This window comes from Pan troglodytes, chromosome 3, assembly GCF_028858775.2.
Source record: "Pan troglodytes isolate AG18354 chromosome 3, NHGRI_mPanTro3-v2.0_pri, whole genome shotgun sequence".
Taxonomy (NCBI): Eukaryota; Metazoa; Chordata; class Mammalia; order Primates; family Hominidae; genus Pan; species Pan troglodytes.
Window position 1 is genome coordinate 45,267,825 of NC_072401.2, and position 19,818 is coordinate 45,287,642.

At 36.7% G+C, this 19,818-nt stretch overlaps 1 protein-coding gene across 19 annotated transcripts in view; it reads left to right on the forward strand.

The window, feature by feature from the left end:
- Positions 1-19,818, forward strand: part of WDFY3 (WD repeat and FYVE domain containing 3) — a 296,268-nt gene that overhangs the window by 107,185 nt on the left and 169,265 nt on the right. For all 19 annotated transcript variants that reach the window (XR_002943524.3, XR_008547495.2, XR_010156549.1 and 16 more), the window contains 2 exons: positions 9,044-9,167; positions 17,773-17,882. Coding sequence is in view for 15 of the 19 variants with exons in the window: in XM_001151618.8 (XP_001151618.1) it covers positions 9,044-9,167; positions 17,773-17,882 (234 nt within the window). In the remaining 4 variants the exon portion in view is untranslated. The remainder of the gene's footprint in view (positions 1-9,043; positions 9,168-17,772; positions 17,883-19,818) is intronic.

Here is a 19,818-nt window from a genome sequence, read left to right on the forward strand (position 1 = left end):
TCTTTTTCCTCCTCCTTTCTCTCTCCCTCCCGCATCTTCTCTGCCTTGCCCTGTCTGTCTTTTTTATCCTGTGTCTGCCTGCCTTCCTGTTTCCATTTCTTTCTTCCTGTCTGTCTCTCTCTATGCCTTTCATCTCTCTTTCTCTTCTCCATCACTGTCTTTCTGTCCTCCCATTTCTCTCTTTGTCTCCTCTCTGTCCCTGTTTCTTTCCCTGTCTCTGACTCTCCCCTTTCTCTTTTTCTTCTCCCCTTTTTCCAGATTTATCTCCATGCCCCTGACGATGCCTTTCTCCACACCCACCCCCTCACCCCGTGCCCCAATCTCTGACTGGCTCTGTCCCCTGTAGTCTCACTTGTTGTCTATATTATTTTCTCTGTTCATCTATCTTTTTGTGTGAAATTTTCTAGGCTCTTCCTCTTCTCATTATTTTGAAATTTTATTGTGGCTTCAGCTTAAGCCTTCTTAATCTGAAAACTTGTATTGTTCAGTCTGGGTAAATATTCTGAAAGATTTCTTTGAGAATATTCTCCTCTATATCTTATATCTTCCCCCTTTTCTGGACCTCTGTCAATCAAACATTAGTTCTTTTAGAGTAATGTTGTGCTATTAATATCACAGTTTTAATTTCCTTGAATTCTTTGTTGTTTTACTATTATTTTATTTATTTTTTTAGTATGACTCATGTTCAGTAGATAGACTATCACTGAATCTCCAGTGTTTACATATCAGTGTTCTTGTCTTTGATTTGTGGTGGTATCTCTCTTCTTCCTTGTAAGGAACTAGACTTCTAGTTGTCTACTGCACTAGGGAGGAACAGTCACCTTCAATTTCCGGGCTGTAAAATAATAATAATGTCAACCTTATTGGGTTGTCGTGAGGGTTAAATTCAGATAATATACTTACAGCACTTAATAAGTGTTTGTCCCAAGAAATGTGTACCTATTATTGCTATTATTGTATCTATTATTGTTTTTGTTACGTGAATTTATTATTTTTGTTGTTGGGAATACTAGTGAAAGGGAATGAGTGAGAAAGAAAGAGTTGAAAGGGGGCAATAAAAGAATTGATTAGTATTGACGGCTCAGTGAAGGTTGGAGATGATAAATTTATACTAAACCTTATCTGTACTGGCCTGTGTGAAAAAGTAGAGAAAGCAATACCTGATTTATTGAGATTGAGGTTTGTATAGGCTGGTAAGGCAGAAGGGCAAGAGTGCCAGGAAGGTTAGTTCACATATCACCCATGAGCTTGTGTTGGATACAACAGAAGAGGATAGAAACATTAATGCATTTATAGAATGTACATTTCCTTACTTATGAAATAATAGGATAGATTATCTGCTGAGAATGATAGAGGGAGGAGATGGTAGAGTAGGAACGTGAGAAGAGGTGGGGAAAGGTTTAAAATAGCTCTTTTAAAAATGGGAGAGAGAACTATGACAAGCCATTGTTTTAAGCCCTATTCAGGGAAATTACTAATTTTTATTACCAGGAAGTTAATACTTTTTGTTATCTGGAAGTTTGTTTTGTTTTTAAATCTTATTTTTGTTTTACTTTAACGTCATGATGTGCTGTTGGCTACTGAGGAGTTTGAGGTAATTTCCTTCTGTCAGACTTAGGAATGTTTACAAGGTAATGAGAATGTTTAGAGCAGTTAGGGGAATTGTTCTTGGCTATTAACATGAATTATTAAGTAATAGCCTACATATATATGTATCCCATGTATTTTATCAGTTGGGCTTCCACAGTCTACTAGACTAGAAGAATCTTATGACTATTTGTTTTTTTAATAAGTAGATATGAGATGCTTTAGTAATTATTCTCTATCTACTTAAAATGTTTGACTTAGTTATCTTATGTCCTATGTTATTGTACGTCTCATTAACTATTAACAAATTCTCTCAAAAGTTTTTAATTGGTTGATTAGAAACATATGTGTATGCAGTGCCTTAAAACTCGAATATAATGAGTGATTTGATATCACAAAGGTTCAGTAAACTCTTAACTAATGAAAAGATAGAAAGTTATATCTGTACCATTGTGACTAATTTGAAAAATGTGTTATTTTAAAAATAATTCTTATTAATTGGATATAATTAATAAACTAAAATTGTTCTTAGATACCATTTCCATTAAATTTAGAAATATATAGCCATGTCTATTTAACATTTGGCCGTTTGTGCTTGAACATTCTCCACTAGTGAGAAATACCTATGGTGAGTGAATAGCTCAGTATGTTGCTAGAGCCAACCAGTTCTTACCATGATTGCGAAAAAGGAATTGCAGTGTTGATTTTTGAGACTTTGCTTGATTAGAGCTAAATGGTGAACAAGCTGTTAGACATGGACATCTAGCTACAGACTAGTTTTTAAAGTGTGCTTAATAGTGTTATTTCAGTGCATGATTTTTGTCTTTGAGAGACATGGGTTGGGAAATGACATGTATTAAGTCTTTTTTCTGGGCCAGGTCTCATGCTGGGTTCTTGAAATGCCTCCTGTTGTCTTCATTACAGTCCTACAAGGAGGCTGCTGTTATCTTCCCTCTTACTGATTTGCTCAAACTGAAAGATTATGGTGAAGTCTGAAAATAGCTGAATAATATTTATTCAGCATTCTTAAAAATAATTAACATTTAGTCCCAAGAACAAAAGCTGACAAAGAAAACATTTGGTTTAAACTTACTCAAAATGAGTAGCATTTTAGTTGTCTAAAAATTCATAACTGCCACTGTTAATTACTGTAGTATTTGTTATATTTTGCTGTGTATTTTAAAATGTAATGTTTACCAATTAGGTCTTTTGTAAGAAAATCCCCTTATTTTTTAACTTATTTCCAATTTATATTTGAGAAGCATGTAAATGTAATACAGTGTCCTTTTTTAATCCCTTACAAATTATCATTACTTTTTAATTTGTTGACTTAAGAGAGAGGTCACCCAAACTTAGAACCAAATAAGAGAGAGATCAGAAGGCAGACAGGTGAATTATTTTGTGGCAGCTTTATTACTTATTACATAATACCAATACAGTTGATACTGGAGAATGTGGCTTGGGTCTGTGCAACAAAGGACTTGCTGAATTCAGCCCTGAAATAGTCATGTTTACTTACCCAGTCACTGGCAGAACTGGACAGTGGCAAGCCACAGCCAGAGCAGATGAGAATGCATATTCTCATGAGGCAGGCAAAGCCCAAAAGGAGAGGACGGGACTGAGTTAGGCATTCTGTTCTTCTCAGACTCTCATCTGATGGTCCTTCATAGAAACAAAAAGAGCATAAGATAAATATTTCCCTAATCATTTATATTAATTGATAAGAAATCTTAACTGATTTACCATATGAAATAATGCAATTACATCTTCATTGTTAATTTTTTAACATTGTTATTTATAGCAAATTATTTTAGGACTAATGATGGTCCATAGTCTGACTTAATTTTAGATATAACACATATTTAGGAAACAAAAGCCTCCATTTTTAAAAACTTTATAAACATTCCAACCTCTCTTTTATTAGTCATATTTAATATATTTTTATTGAATAGCACTATTCAGTAACAAGTTTATATTGAGCCTTTATGAATGCCATTAGATAACACCATTAATTTGCTTTCCCTGAGAGCCAAAAATATTTGGTTGAAGAGGTGCCAGGAAATCTTCTGAAATCTATTTAGGTGGATATTAAAAATGATTATTTTAAAAATAAGTCAAACCATGCTATTTTTCTCTAAAGATGAACACTATGCACAGTTTAGTGATAGGGTTCATGCACAGTTGAGAAAAATATAGTACTAGTGATTAAGAGCCTGGCTTGGAATCAGATAGATGTAGTTTTAAATTCTGTCTGTATTACCTCCTGTTTTAAGTTCTCTAACTCTTAATTTTCTTAACTGTAAAATGAGGCTACTAGTAGAACCTATTCTGTAGGATTTTATGAGACTTAAGTGACACCAAGTTCTTGAATAGTGCTACGCAGATTTTAAATGGGTATTATATGGTAATTGTTGTTATTTCCAGTGAATTTGCAAGAAGGCATTTTTGTTCTTCATTACTTTTTTTTTAATCTATTATGAATTTCACATATCTATTCTAGAATCAGCCCTTTTGAGTTGAATGTGTTACCAGTTCTCTTGCCCAACTTTCTTCCTCTGCAGAACCAGAAATTTTTTGTCGTTGTTTGTTTGAGACCAAGTCTGTCTCTGTTGTTGCTCAGGCTGGAGTGCCGTGGTACCATCTTGGCTCACTGCAACCTCCACCTCCCAGGTTCAAGCTATTCTTATGCCTCAGCCTCCCAAGTGGCTGGGACTATAGGCATGTGCCACCACACTCAGCTAATTGTTATATTTTTAGTAGACATGGGGTTTCACCATGTTGGCCAGGCTGGTCTCAACTCCTGACTTCAGGTGATCTACCCACCTCAACCTCCCAAAGTGCTGGGATTAAAGGCATGAGCCACCATACCTGGCCTAGAACTGGAAAAATTTGACAAGTAGTCAGTACTCCCTGAGAGTGAGAAGTAGAATCTACACCTTCTGACACCCAGCTTCATGCTGCATCCTCTTTGGCAAACATTTATGTAAATGATGGAAGCATTGTATAGTTTCAAGAAATACCACTACTTGTTGAAAGTAGTGAACACATACATAATATTTTTAGATTCAGTTGTTGAAGTCAATCACAAAAACTACACTATTTTCTTTGCTACCTTATCCATTCAGTATTACCTACAATGTCAGATTCATGCTTTAGTTCTTCTATCCCTCCAACCTTATCTTGTACCATTTTTCCTCTTATACAAAATGCCCCAGCTTTATCAGCCTCATTTTCATTCCTCTACACCCCAGAATCAATCTCACTTTGAGGTCTTTGCACAGCTCTGATCTCACTGCCTGCAACCCTCTTTCCTTGTCTCTTTGGATTGTAACTTTTCCTCATTAGTCAGTGTCATCCTTTGGCACCAGTGTCGCTTTTTCAGAGAGACCTTTCCTGACAACCTTCTTCCCACCCCAGGCATTCTCTTTCAGCTACCCTGTTTTACTTTCTTCATAATACTATCTTTAAATAATTTTAATTTTAAAATCAACTTATTTACCACTGGTCTTCTGTGCTAAAATGTCCTGTGTTTCATGAGCACAGGAATCATATTTGTTTTATTTACCTTTGTATTCAGGACCCTTCGAACATTGCCTGGCACATATACTAGGAAGTCAATAAATATTTGTGAGAGAATAAACCTTATTTAAGAAGCAATGCTTGTTCATTTCAGATTAGCAAATATGACATAGTCTTTTTCTGTAGTACTGATTTTGGGTTGGTAAATTCAAGCCAGTTTTATTTATCTTGTCAGAACATTTCTTAGAGGAAATAAAGCAGTAAACATCAGGATTTGTGTAAAAAGTTACTGGCATTTTCGACAACATATTATTTACCCAGCATGAAGACTGGTTGAATAATTATATCCTTAACAACTGTTCAAGAAATGAGCTATTGGTTCTGTTTAGTTGTCCTAATAACTATTAGCAATAAAATACCTCATACTAATTCTTAGGAGCAAAATATACATTGATACACCCTGAGTAATAGGAATATTATAAACACCTCCATTAAAAAACCATGTACTCAGCCGGGAGAGTTGGCTCACGCCTGTAATCCCAGCACTTTGGGAGGCCGAGATGAGCAGATCACCTGAGGCCAGGAGTTCGAGACCAGCCTGGCCAACATGGTGAAACCCCATCTCTACTAAAAATACAAAAAAAATTAGCCGGGTGTGGTGTTGGGTGCCTGTAATCCCAGCTACTCAGGAAGCTGAGGCAGGAGAATCACTTGAAACCAGGAGGCAGAGGTTGTAGTGAGCCGAGATTGTGCCATTGCACCACTCCAGCCTGGGCAACAAGAACAAAAACTCTGTCTCAACAACAATAACAAAAGGCTCTGAGCACAGGTGGAATGGCTATTCAAAGATGTGTCATTATTACGTTTCTCAATTTTTATCAATCTTCAGTTTGTTAAAGAATAGAGGTTTCTGGCCGGGCACAGTGGCTCATGCCTGTATTCCCAGCACTCTGGGAGGCCGTCATGGACAGATCAGTTGAGCCCAGGAGTTCAAGACCAGCCTGTACAACATGGCGAAATTCCTATCTCTACAAAAAATACAAAAATCAGCTGAGTGTGGTGGCGGGTACCTGTAGTCATAGCTACTCAGGAGGCTGAGGTGGGAGGATCACCTGAGCTCAGGAGGTTGAGATAGCAGTGAACCATGATTGTGCCACTGCACTCCAGCCTGAATGACAGAGTAAGACCCTATCTCAAAAAAAAAAGGGGGGGGGGTTATTTAACAGGTAACATGGATTATTTAACAAGTAATATAGATTAATTCTAAGCACACAACATTTATCAAAATCTCAGGAAAAACATGTGTTGAGGAAGTATTGAAAAGTACAGTTTATTTTTTGAGATTTTGAGATTATTACAAATTATTCATTTGTCAAACTATTGAACAGACTAGGTGTCTGGAAAAAACGATACCCTTGTAGAATTTATTTATTGTTTTAGCATTTTCAACTTAATTTGAGGGAGGTTATAAGAAACATGTAAGAAACACATTTTCTATTAGAAGGATATTACATTGTTTGTTATATCCTTTTATTGGGATCTTTGGAAGGAATTGTTTATATTATGCAGTAATCCCTCCTTATTCCTGGTTTTGCTTTTCATGGTTTTGGTCATCTGTGGTCTGAAAATATTAAGTGGAAAATTACAGAAACAAACAATTCATAAGTTTGAAATCTGACACCATTCAGCTCCATCCCTCCCGGGATGTGAATTATTCCTTTGTCCAGTGTATCCATGATTTATGGGCCACCTGCCCAATAGTCACTTAGTAGCAGCCTCAGTTATGAGACCTATTGTCCTGGTATCAAGCTGCTTGTTTTCAAGAAACTCTATTTTCCTTAATAATGGCCCCAAAGTGCAAAAGTTATGGGGTTGGCCACTTGTGTATGCCAGAGAGAAGTCCTTCCTTTAAGTGAAAAGGTAAAAGTTCTTGACTTAATAAGGAAAGACCAAAAACTGTGTGCTGAGGTTTTTGAGATCTATAATAAGAAGGAATCTTGTATTTGTGAAATTGTGAATAGCATATTATTACAATTTTTTTACTTTATTATTAGTTATTGTTGCCAGTCTCTTACTGTGCCTAATTTATTACTTAAACTTTATCACAGGTATGTATTATAGTAAAAAATACGGTGTTTACGGGGTTTGGTACTATCCGTGGTTTCAGGCATCCAGTGGGGTCTTAGAACTTACCTCTCACAGATAAGGGGGGACTAGTGTAATATGAGGAATAGAACTACTTCCTTAAATATATATATTTTTTCATGCTAAGGGCATTGTGAATGATGTGATTGATCAGGTTTTCTCTTCCGTATCTTTGAGCCAAAATTTGTAACCAATACATGGAAAATATAGAGGTCTTTCTGGTCTTAGATTTTTATTTAGTTTTCTTTTCCAGTCCATCTCCCTAGCTGGGTCTTTTATTTGCATGTTTGTTTTGTTTTCCTTTTTAATTTTAGTTTATGTTCTCATGTTCTCCTTCAGTGCTCCCTGAATGTTCTCTAGAATTTGATTGTGAGGGCAGTCAGCATATAAATAAACAACCATATTTAGGGAGCATTACTATAAAAGGCAGAGTGCTGGCTTGGGAGAATATGAAGTTGAGTAAATTATTTTTTCTCCTTTTGTAGTGACATTTCAATAGGTAATAATATAAATTACTGTGTAATGACTGTTAAAAGGGAGAGATACTATAATAGCCTTAGAATATAGAGAATTTCCTTTCAGCTATAAAGAATATTCTTTAAAATAATACCTCAGGATATATCTAGTTATATACCCATTAAAATACCATTTCTTTTCTTATGATGGTCTGTCCAGGTTTCATTTTCTCAAATTCTCTTTGCTGAACTCATACCCATTTATTTTTAAAAATTATTTATTTTAGGCAGGGTATAGTGGCTCACACCTGTAATCCCAGCACTTAGGGAGGCAGAGGCAGGAGGATAGCTTGAGCCCAGGAGTTCAAGACCTGTCTGGGCAATATAGCAAGAACCAGTTCTCCAAAAAAAAAAAAACAAAACAACAAAAAAGATAAATAAAATTAAAAATAAGAATTATTTATTCTAAAGCTCATTTATTTTAAAATTTGTGTAAAAACAAGTTTGTTTCATGACCCTCCCATTTATTTTCTTTTTTCTAGTTTTTTTGGTAACAGCCTTGTTTTGTAAATTATTGTGATTAGAATGAAGAAATTCTGAGACATGAAATGAGTTTAGTGAATTCTGACGTCAGCCTGGGATTTAGCAGTAGAGCTGCTTTTCACCATCCAGTGTGCTTGTACTCCATCAAAGATCCTTTATAATTTTCTCTAAATTCTCAAATTAGCTTTCCTCAGAAAAATGTTGGCTGGATGTGGTGGCTCACGCCTGTAATCCCAGCACTTTGGGAGGCTGAGGCAGGCGGATCACCAGAGGTCAGGAGTTCAAGACTAGCCAGGCCAACATGGTGAAACCCCATCTCTACTAAAAATACAAAAATTAGCCAGGCGTGATGGCATGCGCCTGTAGTCCCAGCTACTTGGCAGGCTGAGGCAGAAGAATAGCTTGAACCTAGGAGGCAGAGGTTGCAGTGAGCCAAAATCGTGCCGCTGCACTCCAGCCTAGGCGACAGAGTGAGAATCCGTCCCCCCCCCAAAAAAAGAAACGTTATAATTTCTAATGTTTTTCGTGAGATTGATTCAAATTTTATCAATAATGTCTATGGGTCTTAGATTTCATTTATTTAATCATTTCTTCAACAAATTTATATGTAAAAGGAAATGTGGCTAGACGTGATTTATTGAAAGAGTTGTATTTTCAACATATTAAGATTCAAAGTAACTGTGTAGGTAGACTTTTCTGGACTTGATTTTCAAGTCATACCACACTTCAAAATTCACAAAATAAAAAGAAAAATTTTTCAGTGCTTCATTAACAATGTCCTTTATTATCTACAGGTTTTTGGAAATGCTCCGCCAAATACAATGACAGAAAAATTTTCTGATCTTCTACAGTTCACAACACAAGTCTCACGACTAATGGTGACAGAAATTCGAAGGAGAGCATCAAACAAATCCACAGGTATTTTTACAGTAGCCAGCAAAAACTGATTTGTTTGAATGAACAAGCAGTTCTGTAAAAGTCCCATTAAAATTAAATGGAAAACAGACCTTGTTCTCAGCACATTGAGTTCATTTACCCATTCCCTTTCCCTTTCTTAGAGTCACATTCTTTTCCTGGTTTCAGCATCTTCAACTCTCGAGTAGTTCTGCTCAAGGCTACTCTGCCTGGACCACTACCACTTCCACCCTAACCCTTTAAAATACTCTGTTTCCCTTTGAACAAAATACAAATTCCTCAGCATGAAATTTAAGGCAAAGCTATCATCTGGTCTTTTTTTTTTTTTTTTTAGCATACCCTGCTCTATTGCTTGTTTTCTTTTCTGTATTTCAACCAAATCCAGCTGTCTGTAGTCTTCAAACGTGTATACTCTTATTTTAATCATTTACTTAGAATGCTTCACTGAGGAAGGAGAATCTTTCCTCATTTCAATATGTCTAAATGTCAGCATGATTAAGTCATGCTTCCTTGATGAAATGCTTTTTGATTTCTTTAGGCAAAGAAAATTTTTTTCTGTTCTGAACTACTGTTTTTCTTCTCAACCTCCTGGGTGGTCATTGTGCATGTGTCTTGATCTTCCCAGTAGACCATAAGCTACTTAGGGGTCTCTGTGTCATCTGTAGTAGTTGCTCTCTAGGCCAGTGCACAGCTGCCATTTTAACATCACTATTCACATTGTCCTGGGATGCCTTTTCGTTTTTTGGGGGTGGATTCTGTTTCCTGAATCCCTTAATTCCTAATTTTGGTAAAGCATATTTTCCAGCAGCTTTATAAAAAACGATACAGGGGAGTTATCAGGGTTTTGTTCTGCTTGTTGTTTTAGACATACCATGAGTTAAACATTTTTTGACTATTGCTGTGAAAAATGGGTTCTTTTCTTTTCAGTAAGTAAAGTGATACCTTTAGCCTGACAACCTTTCAGCTGCCAGGACTTAGAACAAATTCCACTACATCATACAGCATGATTATTATAGAAAAGGAAATGTATTTAATACAAAACCAAGGGTCAATAAGAGACAAGAAGACACATATCTACGACTCTCGTGATCTCACAGATACATGTGCTGGGGAGATGTGCTGAATACGCAGCTGTGGTTTACCTTTAAATGGAGAGATACTTCTGTCTCCTCCTCTCCATCCCCCATTGTTCTCCATTCCTAAAGGACAAGCTCAAGAGTAATCTTGTTAGTAAAGAGACAGTTAAACTGCCTATGACTTAGGCCATTGAATACTTGTTAGATATTTATAGGAGTTGTTTGAGAATGCTAGCTGTGTAATCCACGAGGTCCTCTTAGCAGAGATTAGAAGCTACCAATTGCTTGGGAAAGTTGACCATGGGTTGAGATGGTCAGTGGTGGGTGTCTTAGCTCTGTCCTTCCATGCAGCCCAGGATGAGCACTCAGGGTCATTTTGGAAAATCTTGCAGCTTGCATTATTATCAGTCATCCTTTAAGTAAGTATCAGGTTATGTGTGGGAAATCATTTTGTCTCAGAATTTAAAAAATTTTCTTTTATAATTTAGGCTCTTACATTGTTATTGAGAAATCGAAAGCTACGTAGATTCTTGATTTTTTTTTCCTCTGTGACCTATTTTTTTTTTTTCTAGAAGCTTTTAGGATCCTCTCTTTGTCCCTGCTTTTCTAAAATTTCATAATAACATGACTTGTGGTAGACCTATTTTTATACATGTGCTGGGTACTCATTGAACTCTTTCAGTCTGGTTATTCATATCCTTTAATTTCGGCAAAGTTTCATGAATTGTTTAATGATATCCTTCTCTGTTTTCTCCTTCTAGTTAGATGACCTCTTAGACTGTTCCTCTCATTTTCTTATCTTTCTTCTCATTTTCTATCTTTGTGTTTTGACTACTTGCTAAGAGAACTCCTCAATTTTATCATCTGTCTTCTATAGAGTTTTTTTTTTTCATTTGTGACATTATATTTTTCTCATTTTAAAAAATATTTTTCATTTCTAAGTGTTCTTTCTTAACTGCTTTCTATTATTTTGGGGCTGCATTTTCTTCTCATCTTTCTGGGGTTTTTGTTTTTGTTTTTGTTTTGAGACGGAGTCTCACTCTGGCCCCCAGGCTGGAGTGCAGTGGCGCGATCTCAGCTCACTGCAACCTCCACCTCCTGGGTTCAATCGATTCTCCTGCCTCAGCCTCCTGGGTAGCTGGGACTACAGGCATGTGCCACCACGCCCGGCTAATTTTTTTTTTTTTTTTTTTTAGTAGAGACGGGGTTTCACCGTGTTAGCCAGGATGGTCTCGATCTCCTGACCTCATGATCCGCCCGCCTCAGCCTCCCAAAGTGCTGGGATTACAGGCGTGAGCCACTGCGCCCGGCGGTTTCTTGTTTTTCTTTCAGATTTTTGTCTCCATAAATAATCTGTTTCTTTCAGGTTTAATAAAAAGGTTTTTTTTTTATCAATTTGTTTTTGTCTTTGTCTTTTATGTTAGAGAATGTCCGTACATGTCTCACCCTTGATCATCTGCTCTTACATAAGAATGGAGCATTAAAAAGCTTTTTAATTGTGTGTGAAGCTTGCAGCTGTGGGCTGCAACATAAGATGATCTTGCTAGGCTGTTTTTTTGGTGATCTTTTTCCTAAACCAAGCAGGTGCTCAGAGAATTGTCCAGTCTCTGCTTGGAAGATATATGCCTGACTCAGCATTTTGGAAGCAAAGTAGGGGAAAGGTTTGGGGACCTCAAGGTTTAGTATATAAGCTTTTATTTTACCTTTGTATGTCCACATGGTGCCTTGTGCCCCTCAATCCATACTCCCTCTCTTACTCTTTTCAGTGAACAAACAAACCTCTGGTCTAGGGCCCACATAGTATTAGGGACCTTGGGTCTAACTGCTCTTGAACATATTTTCCACCAGTCCTTCTCTGTGTAGTTCCTTATTTACTTCTGCTTCCAAAGGTGCGTTGTGCCACCAATTCCTGAGCCTCTCAGGGGTTCTTTGGTAGTTTGATTGCTTTTCCAGAATTACTTCAAGATTCTAGGGTTTGCTAATCAGTAACCGTGAATCTCTCTGCTATTTTAATATCCAAAATTTCATTGCTTTCACTTATTCTGTTCTTGTTCTTAAAAGTTTATACCTTTTAAAAATCCTTTTACAAGCATTTTAATGGATGTATTCATCCATTTTCACAGTACTGTGAGGAAATACCCACGCTGATGAAATTAGGTATCCCCATTCTTTCTTGAATGACATACTAGATTAGGAAAAAATTCCTAAAACTTATTTATACTTGCCTCTGTTACTATATTTTTAAATACCTAATCTGCATGTTTGTAGAAAGATATTTTGCTACACTGGAGATTTGTTTTCCTAACTCCCTTTATGATTTTACATCCACAGGGCAATTTTTTAGATGTAATGAAAGATGTCTTAAATCAAGTAGAAGATGTCTCATTGTTAATTACAGTAAGAATTACCCAAGTATTTTTTTTAACTTTTAAGTTTAAAATAATCGTAGACTCTTAGGAAATTTCAAAAATAGTAGCTAGGATCATGTGCCCTTCATCCACTTTTCCTCATTGATGACATCTTATTAACTAGGGATTTTTTAAGATACATTTTTTTTATATTGTGTAATTTCACATAATTTTTAGTTTTAAGCTTGTGAAATTCATTAACCTTTGAATCCTATGATATTCAATTTATTTTGTGTGTTACTTCCTCATGAAAGATCTTTCCTAAGTACCGTATCTCAAATAGGTCTTCTATCCTGTGTCCCCACACCCATTAGTATCTATTCAGTCACATTGTTTGTTAACCTTCATAGCTTTGTTATCATCTGAAAGTATTTTATTTACTTATTTAATTTTATTGTCTGTTGTGTTCACCCGTGTATTACTAGCACCTAAATTTTTACTGATTTTGGACATAGGATTTCTCTGCCTTTTTTTTTTTTTAAATGCTTTGAGAATCGGAGTAGAGTTAGAAGGGCCAGCCTTCCTGATTTTTAGGAGAGAAGAACATAATTCTGGAGTGTCTCCTCAGTTAGCCTTACCCTGGCTATGGGAATCCTTGTTTTTTTTCTTTCGTTTTTAGTTTAGAACATTGGAAGATTCTTTTGGTCAGTGTTGTTATCAAAAATACATTCATGGAGACTTTGTGACCTATTGATTTTTCTAGTAAAAAGTTCTAGATTTTTCAGGGCCTAAGTATATCCTAAATCATCCAACTCTTAATATTTCATCTTTATTTTTTATTTACTTATTTTTATTGTGCTTAAAAAAACACTTAATATGGGATCTACCCTCTTAACCAATTTTTAAGTGTGCAGTACAGACTGTTAACTATACATACCGTGCTGTACAGCAGATCTCTAGAGCTTTTTGTGTCTTACATGACTGAAACTATACCCATTGAACAGCACCTCCTCATTTCCCCCTCTCCTCAGCCCCTGGCCATCAACCACCATTCTGCTTTCTTCTTCTGTAAATTGGACTACTTTAGATAGCTCATATAACCTTTTATTTTATAGGAGGTTATCATTGAAAAGAATTTTGTCTTAATTTACATTCACACACTTTTTCTACAAAAAAACAGGTGAAGTGAACCTTTTATTATTCCTTTGAAGGTTGGCTGTGTTTGTTGTTCACCAGAACAAGATTATTCTTCCAGTATCCCTCTGAATTTGCTATGGAAGACTTGTTATTTTGGGTGTTACCTAATCAGCACCCACAGACACAGCCTTTTTTTATCAGATTACTTGAGATATGGGCTGTAGATATCTCAGTAGGAAACAAGCTTATATGCAGTTCTGTTGTTTACATCTATCTGAAGTTTGTGAAAATGGAAACCTTTTAGGGAATATCAAGTTGCAAAATGGATACATGGATGATTTGTTATACGTTTAGGTCAAGTCACAGTCTCCTTGTCTCCCTTAATTCTTTCTTGGTCCTTTGCCTCCATGTGGCTTTTGCTGGAAGTAAGTAGTGACTCAGTTAATTTGACAAAAACATAATGTTGTGGCCAGATTGTATAGAGGGTGTATCTTAAGATTTTTCCCCATCTCTTCTAGTTAGCTCAGCCAGTTCTAATTCTGCTTAAGTTTAAGGGCACATGGTCAATTTATATCAGCAAAGCAGAAAATTCCTACCTGCATAAAGTAGTATCTTTAGTTTATTATTAATGTTTTTCTACATGCTAGGTGCCACTGTTAAACCTAGTAGTGCAATCCCCAATATGGGCAGCAATCCAGCAATGGAGAGACTGGATGATGTTGACCCCAGTACTCTTGTGGTGGGATTAGTGGAATTTAGTGAATCCCTACTTAGACAACCCAGCCTTTTTTTTTAAACAGAAAAACAGTGTGCCCTGCTGTCCCCCAAGGATTTCAAAGCCACAACACCTTCAGGTAATTTCATTCCCAAGATGTGGTTATATATTGTCAAATGAAAAGAAGCATGGAAGCTGTGAGTTCTAATATTGTTTTTCTGACTAACTTGTGGAATTTTTTTTTGGAGGGGGCAAGGGTGTTTAGGGCTTCGTGTCTTCATTAATTAAATAAGTGTAATAATACCATTAATGTGACTCACCATCATTGTGAAGCATAAATTTGAAAATGGCATACGCTTTAAATGGACTTTGCAAAGGAAAACTTGTATTTCACTTATTAACATGTTTTGCATTCTGGTTGTTCTGAATGCTAATTGAATTCGTTTGTTTACTCTCAGTGTAGGCTGAGAAATTGCATTTAAGATTGTCTGCATTCTTTACTTATTTAATGAAATCCTGGGCTTTATGAACTTCATTTCTGTGTTTTTCATTCTAACTATATGTATTGAAATGCAGTGTGAAAGATAAAGCTTGAATCAAATGATTGACAACTCTAAAGATAGGTTAATATTAATATATTCTTTCATTAACTCTTAAAAACTTAAGTTAAATCATTTATATTTGAATTTGTTAAATATTATTGAAATTAAAAGATCCAGTATGTTTCTGACTAGTAGTGGGCATTTTTTACCCAAAGTTTTAAGAAACCGTTTGATTTATGGAGGTTTTATTTAAAATTCCTTGCTAATATACATAATTTTTTAAGATAGCACTAAATGCTATATACTTTTAAAATGAGCTGCTTACCTCATTTAAAATAAAACGTGAGGCTGGGCACAGTAGCTCACACCCAGGTACAAGTAATCCCAGTAGTTTGGGAAACCAAGACAGGAGGATCACTTGAATTCAGGAGTTTGAGACCAGCCTGGGCAACACAGCGATACTCTGTCTCTACAAAAAAATTTTGTTTTTATTAGCCAGGCATGGTGGTGCATACTGTTAGTCCCAGCTACATGGGGGACTGAGGCGGAGGGATTGCTTGAGTTGAGGAGATTGAGACTGCAGTAAGCCGTGATCGTGCACTCCAGCCTGGACAATAGAGTGAGACCTTGTCTCAGAAAAATAATAAAATAAAAAGTGGGAGATGCCTTTGAAATATTCTTAATGACACATATTGAAATTGGTAGGTGAAAATAAAAGTTATTTTTTTTACAGTGATACTGTTATGCTATTCTTTACAAAATAGTAAAATATATTTGTTATGTAAAGATAGTTTGTTTTGTCGATGGAGTTTGGAATCTCCCTGTATCATTCAACCTCAGCCCTATCCAGATCTCTTTCACTGACTAGCTATGTGATTGTAGGCAAATTACTTATCTTCTGCATTTCTCAACTTATACTATTGTAAGGGATATATTAGTAGAAAATAACTCACAGGGTTCTTGTAAAGGTTAAATGAGTTAAACCCACAAGTACTTAACACAATGCTTGATATATAGTTAAGACTCAATAAAAAGAATCTGTTTTTAAAATATTCGTGCTAAAATGTTCCCTCAAATGGAAGTTTACAAAGATGAAACTTTGCCCAGCCCAGAATCATGTGTAAGTCTTGTATTCAGTTATCTAATAAAACACTTTTATTTTATGTTAAATTGAAGAAAAAATACATCTAAGATAACCTAAATCTTATTTTCTACTTTCTACTTCTTTATGAAGTGTGTTAAGTATACATTAGTTTTTTGTTTTGTTTTGTTTTTGAGACAGAGTCTCGCTCTGTTGCCTAGGCTGGAGTGCAGTGGTGTGATCTCTGCTCACTGCACCCTCCGCCTCTGGGTTCAAGTAATTCTCCTGCCTCAGTCTCCCAAGTAGCTGGGACTACAGGTGCCCACCACCACACTCAGCTAATTTTTTGTATTTTTAGTAGAGACGGGGTTTCACTGTGTTAGTGGCCAAGATGGCCTCGATCTCCTGACCTTGGTGGCGTGAGCCACCAAGTATATGTTAGTTTTTACCCAGTTAGTTCCTAGTGAACAAATTAGACTTACTTCTTTTTTTTTTTGAGACAGAGTCTCACTCTGTTGCCCAGGCTGGAGTGCAGTGGCGTGATCTTGGCTCACAGCAACCTCCACCTCCTGGGTACAAGTGATTCTCCTGCCTCAGCCTCCCAAGTAGCTGGGATTACAGGCTCATGACACCACACCCGCCTGATTTTTGTATTTTTAGTAGAGATGGGGTTTCTCCATGTTGGCCAGGCTGGTCTCGAACTCCTGACCTCAGGTGATCTGCCCGCCTTGGCCTCCCAAAGTGCTGGGATTACAGGTGTGAGCCACCATGCCCTGCCAAATTGGACTTCTTTTCTGACAATTTTAACTCCTATCATATGTTACTATAAAAATTGGCAAACCATGCTGATGAAATTAGATACATATTTAGAGACTTCTCCATTTACTCTTCTCTCTAATAAGAAATATAATCAACTAAATTTACTTTTGAAGATTCTTCCAAGTCTGCAGTTCTGTGATTGGCTGTCTTATGTATTTCACGTTTCTCTCTTCCTACTCTCAGCTGCTCAAGTTATTCCTCTGTGTATTACTTAGGAAACCTCTTATTTCCCTCTCACCATTCTCCTTAGCCTTCCAGTCTGTCATACACATTACTACTAGATTAATAGTCTTAGCATAATCCTTTCATCATCTCCTTTGCTCAAGAAACTGCATTTGCTCCCTCTTGCCCAGAAAATCAAATACAGCCAGTAGCTTACCCTCCTTCATAATTAGGCATCTCTATTTTTTAAATCACTACTGTTGGTATTAGACTGCACTTCTCAACAGTGCTCTTCTATAATGTTAAGAAAGTGTTATCACAGTTCTTTGTCTTGATCTGTATGTGTCAGGCTCATTCCTCTAGCCACTCTTGTTTTATTGCTGTGCTCTTATTTTCTCTGCACCCTTAATCACTCCTACTTCCTGGACAAACATGTGCTTGTTTTCCAGGTAGTTTTAGGTAAAATTTCACCTCTTCCATGACTTTTTGATTAGCTCCTGTCATAACTTTCCCTGAAATATATAGGTTGGCTTTTACATTTCTGTATTAATGATATAAAGGTTTATGAATACCATTAAAACATTGCTATTTTTAAAGTTTTTCTATATGTAATAGTGCTGATATAATTATGTGCTTAGTAAATTTTCATTTCCTTGGTAGGTTTTAAAGAAGAACCTCTTTATATGTGACTTTTCCCCCACTTAATGGCTTTCCCTTTGGTTTTATAGAGGCTGCAAGTCGGGCCATAGTTCAGTTCCTGGAGATCAATCAGAGTGAAGAAGCCAGTAGAGGCTGGATGCTTCTAACGACAATTAATTTGTTAGCTTCCTCTGGTCAGGTAAGTTCTTAGTTTTCATGTTTGATAACTCAGCGTCTTTATTTTATAGCCTCTCTTGTGATTTTATTATTAAATTCATCATTATATCCAAATGAGATACTATGATAATCATTTGTATTCTTCTAACTTTTTAAAAACATTATTTCATGCTTCTCATAACATCTCTGCGAGGAGTTTGATGTTCAATGCATTTTACTCATAAGGAAACGCATGGCTTAGAGCAGTGTTTTCCATCTCGATATGTTGTAACACACATAGGACATAACCATTTGTGGCTGGGCTCAGAGGCTCACACCTGTAATTGCAGCACTTTGAGAGGTCAAGGTGGGAAGATTGCTTGAGCCCGGAAATTCGAGACCAGTCTGGGCAACATAGAGACCCCAATCTCTTTAAAAAAAAAAAAAAATTAGCTGAGCATGGTGGCCTGCACCTGAAGTCCCAGCTGTTCAGAGGCTGAGGCAAGAGGATTGCTTGAGCCTGGGAGGTTGAGGCTGCAGTGAGCCATAATCACACCACTCCAGCCTGGGTGACAGAGTGAGACCCTGTCTCTAAAAAAAAAATTATTTTAATGATACCATTTGTAGAGCATTCTGGGCAAACAGATGGACTATTTCTGGCTGGTGGCAAGTAGCTCAGGAGCTCTGGGTCCATCAGGCCCAGCCCAGCACTTTTGTCACTGATGTTAGGGAAACTCTCGCTCAGGAAAAATAAAAAAATCACTCTTTATCTAAGGTCACTCAGCTTATAAAGAACAAATGACATGGAAAATAGTTTTAAATTTTAATGGGAAATAAGGAAACATTGACATTTTTAGGATAATATATATTTTCTTCTCATTTGATTTATTCTGGAGATTGCTTTTTATTTCCTCCAAATCAGCTGTAATTATCTGTCATGAAATATGTTGCATGTGCTCATTAATGAGCTATTTGGATACCTGATTTTTGGCCTTTCATGTTTTGGGGATGAAAGAGATTAATTCAGCCTTCTAAAATCCAGAGTATAATTACCTACCAAAGTCAGTACCAATCTTGGGAATGTCTGTTGTCTAAGTTACAGTGGACTTTCAAACACTCTCATCATGTAATAATGGACCTACTTAACTGTAACATAATTGTACCATGTGACTGGCCACAGCAGATACAGTGCATACGTCTTGGTAACCATATCCTGAAACCTGTCAGTAACCCAAAGTAATTATCTCTTTGAATTTTGTCCTCGGAATGATCTGTTTTCTTTTTATTTGTTTGCTGTGTTTTTTCTCTCTTTTTTTTTCTTTCTTTTTTTGAGGTGGAGTCTTGCTCTGTCACCCAGCCTGGAGTGGAGTGCAATGGTGCGACCTCGGCTCACTGCAACCTCCGCCTCCCAGATTCAAGCGATTCTCTTGCCTCAGCCTCCCGAGTAGCTGGGATTACAGGCGCGTGCCACCACACCCAGCTAATTTTTGTATTTTTGGTAGAGACGGGGTTTCACCATGTTGGCCAGGCTGGTCCCGAACTCCTGACCTCAGGTGATCCACCTGCCTTGGCCTCCCAAAGTGCTGGGATTACAGGCGTGAGCCACTGTGCCTGGCCCTCTTTTTTTTTTTTTTTTTTTTTTTTTTTAAACTCAGGGAATTAGTGTAACCAACCTGTCCTGGTGTTCCTGGGATTTTCCAGGTTTTAGGATAGGAAGGCCTGCATCTCAGGATACTGCACAGTCTCAGGCAAATGGAGAGGGTTGGTTATTGTAAGTAATCTTCAAATGGTCCCAGAGTAGACAGACCATTGTTTTCATGTATCTGACTCTACTGGATGAGTAACAAAATCTCAATTCTGTTTGCTGTTGATGGTAGCTGTAAATGTATGTATGTTACTATACCAAAATTTGGTTTAGAATAGCATATGTTTATTTGCTATTAAAACTTTATATAATTTAAATATTTACTATTGATATT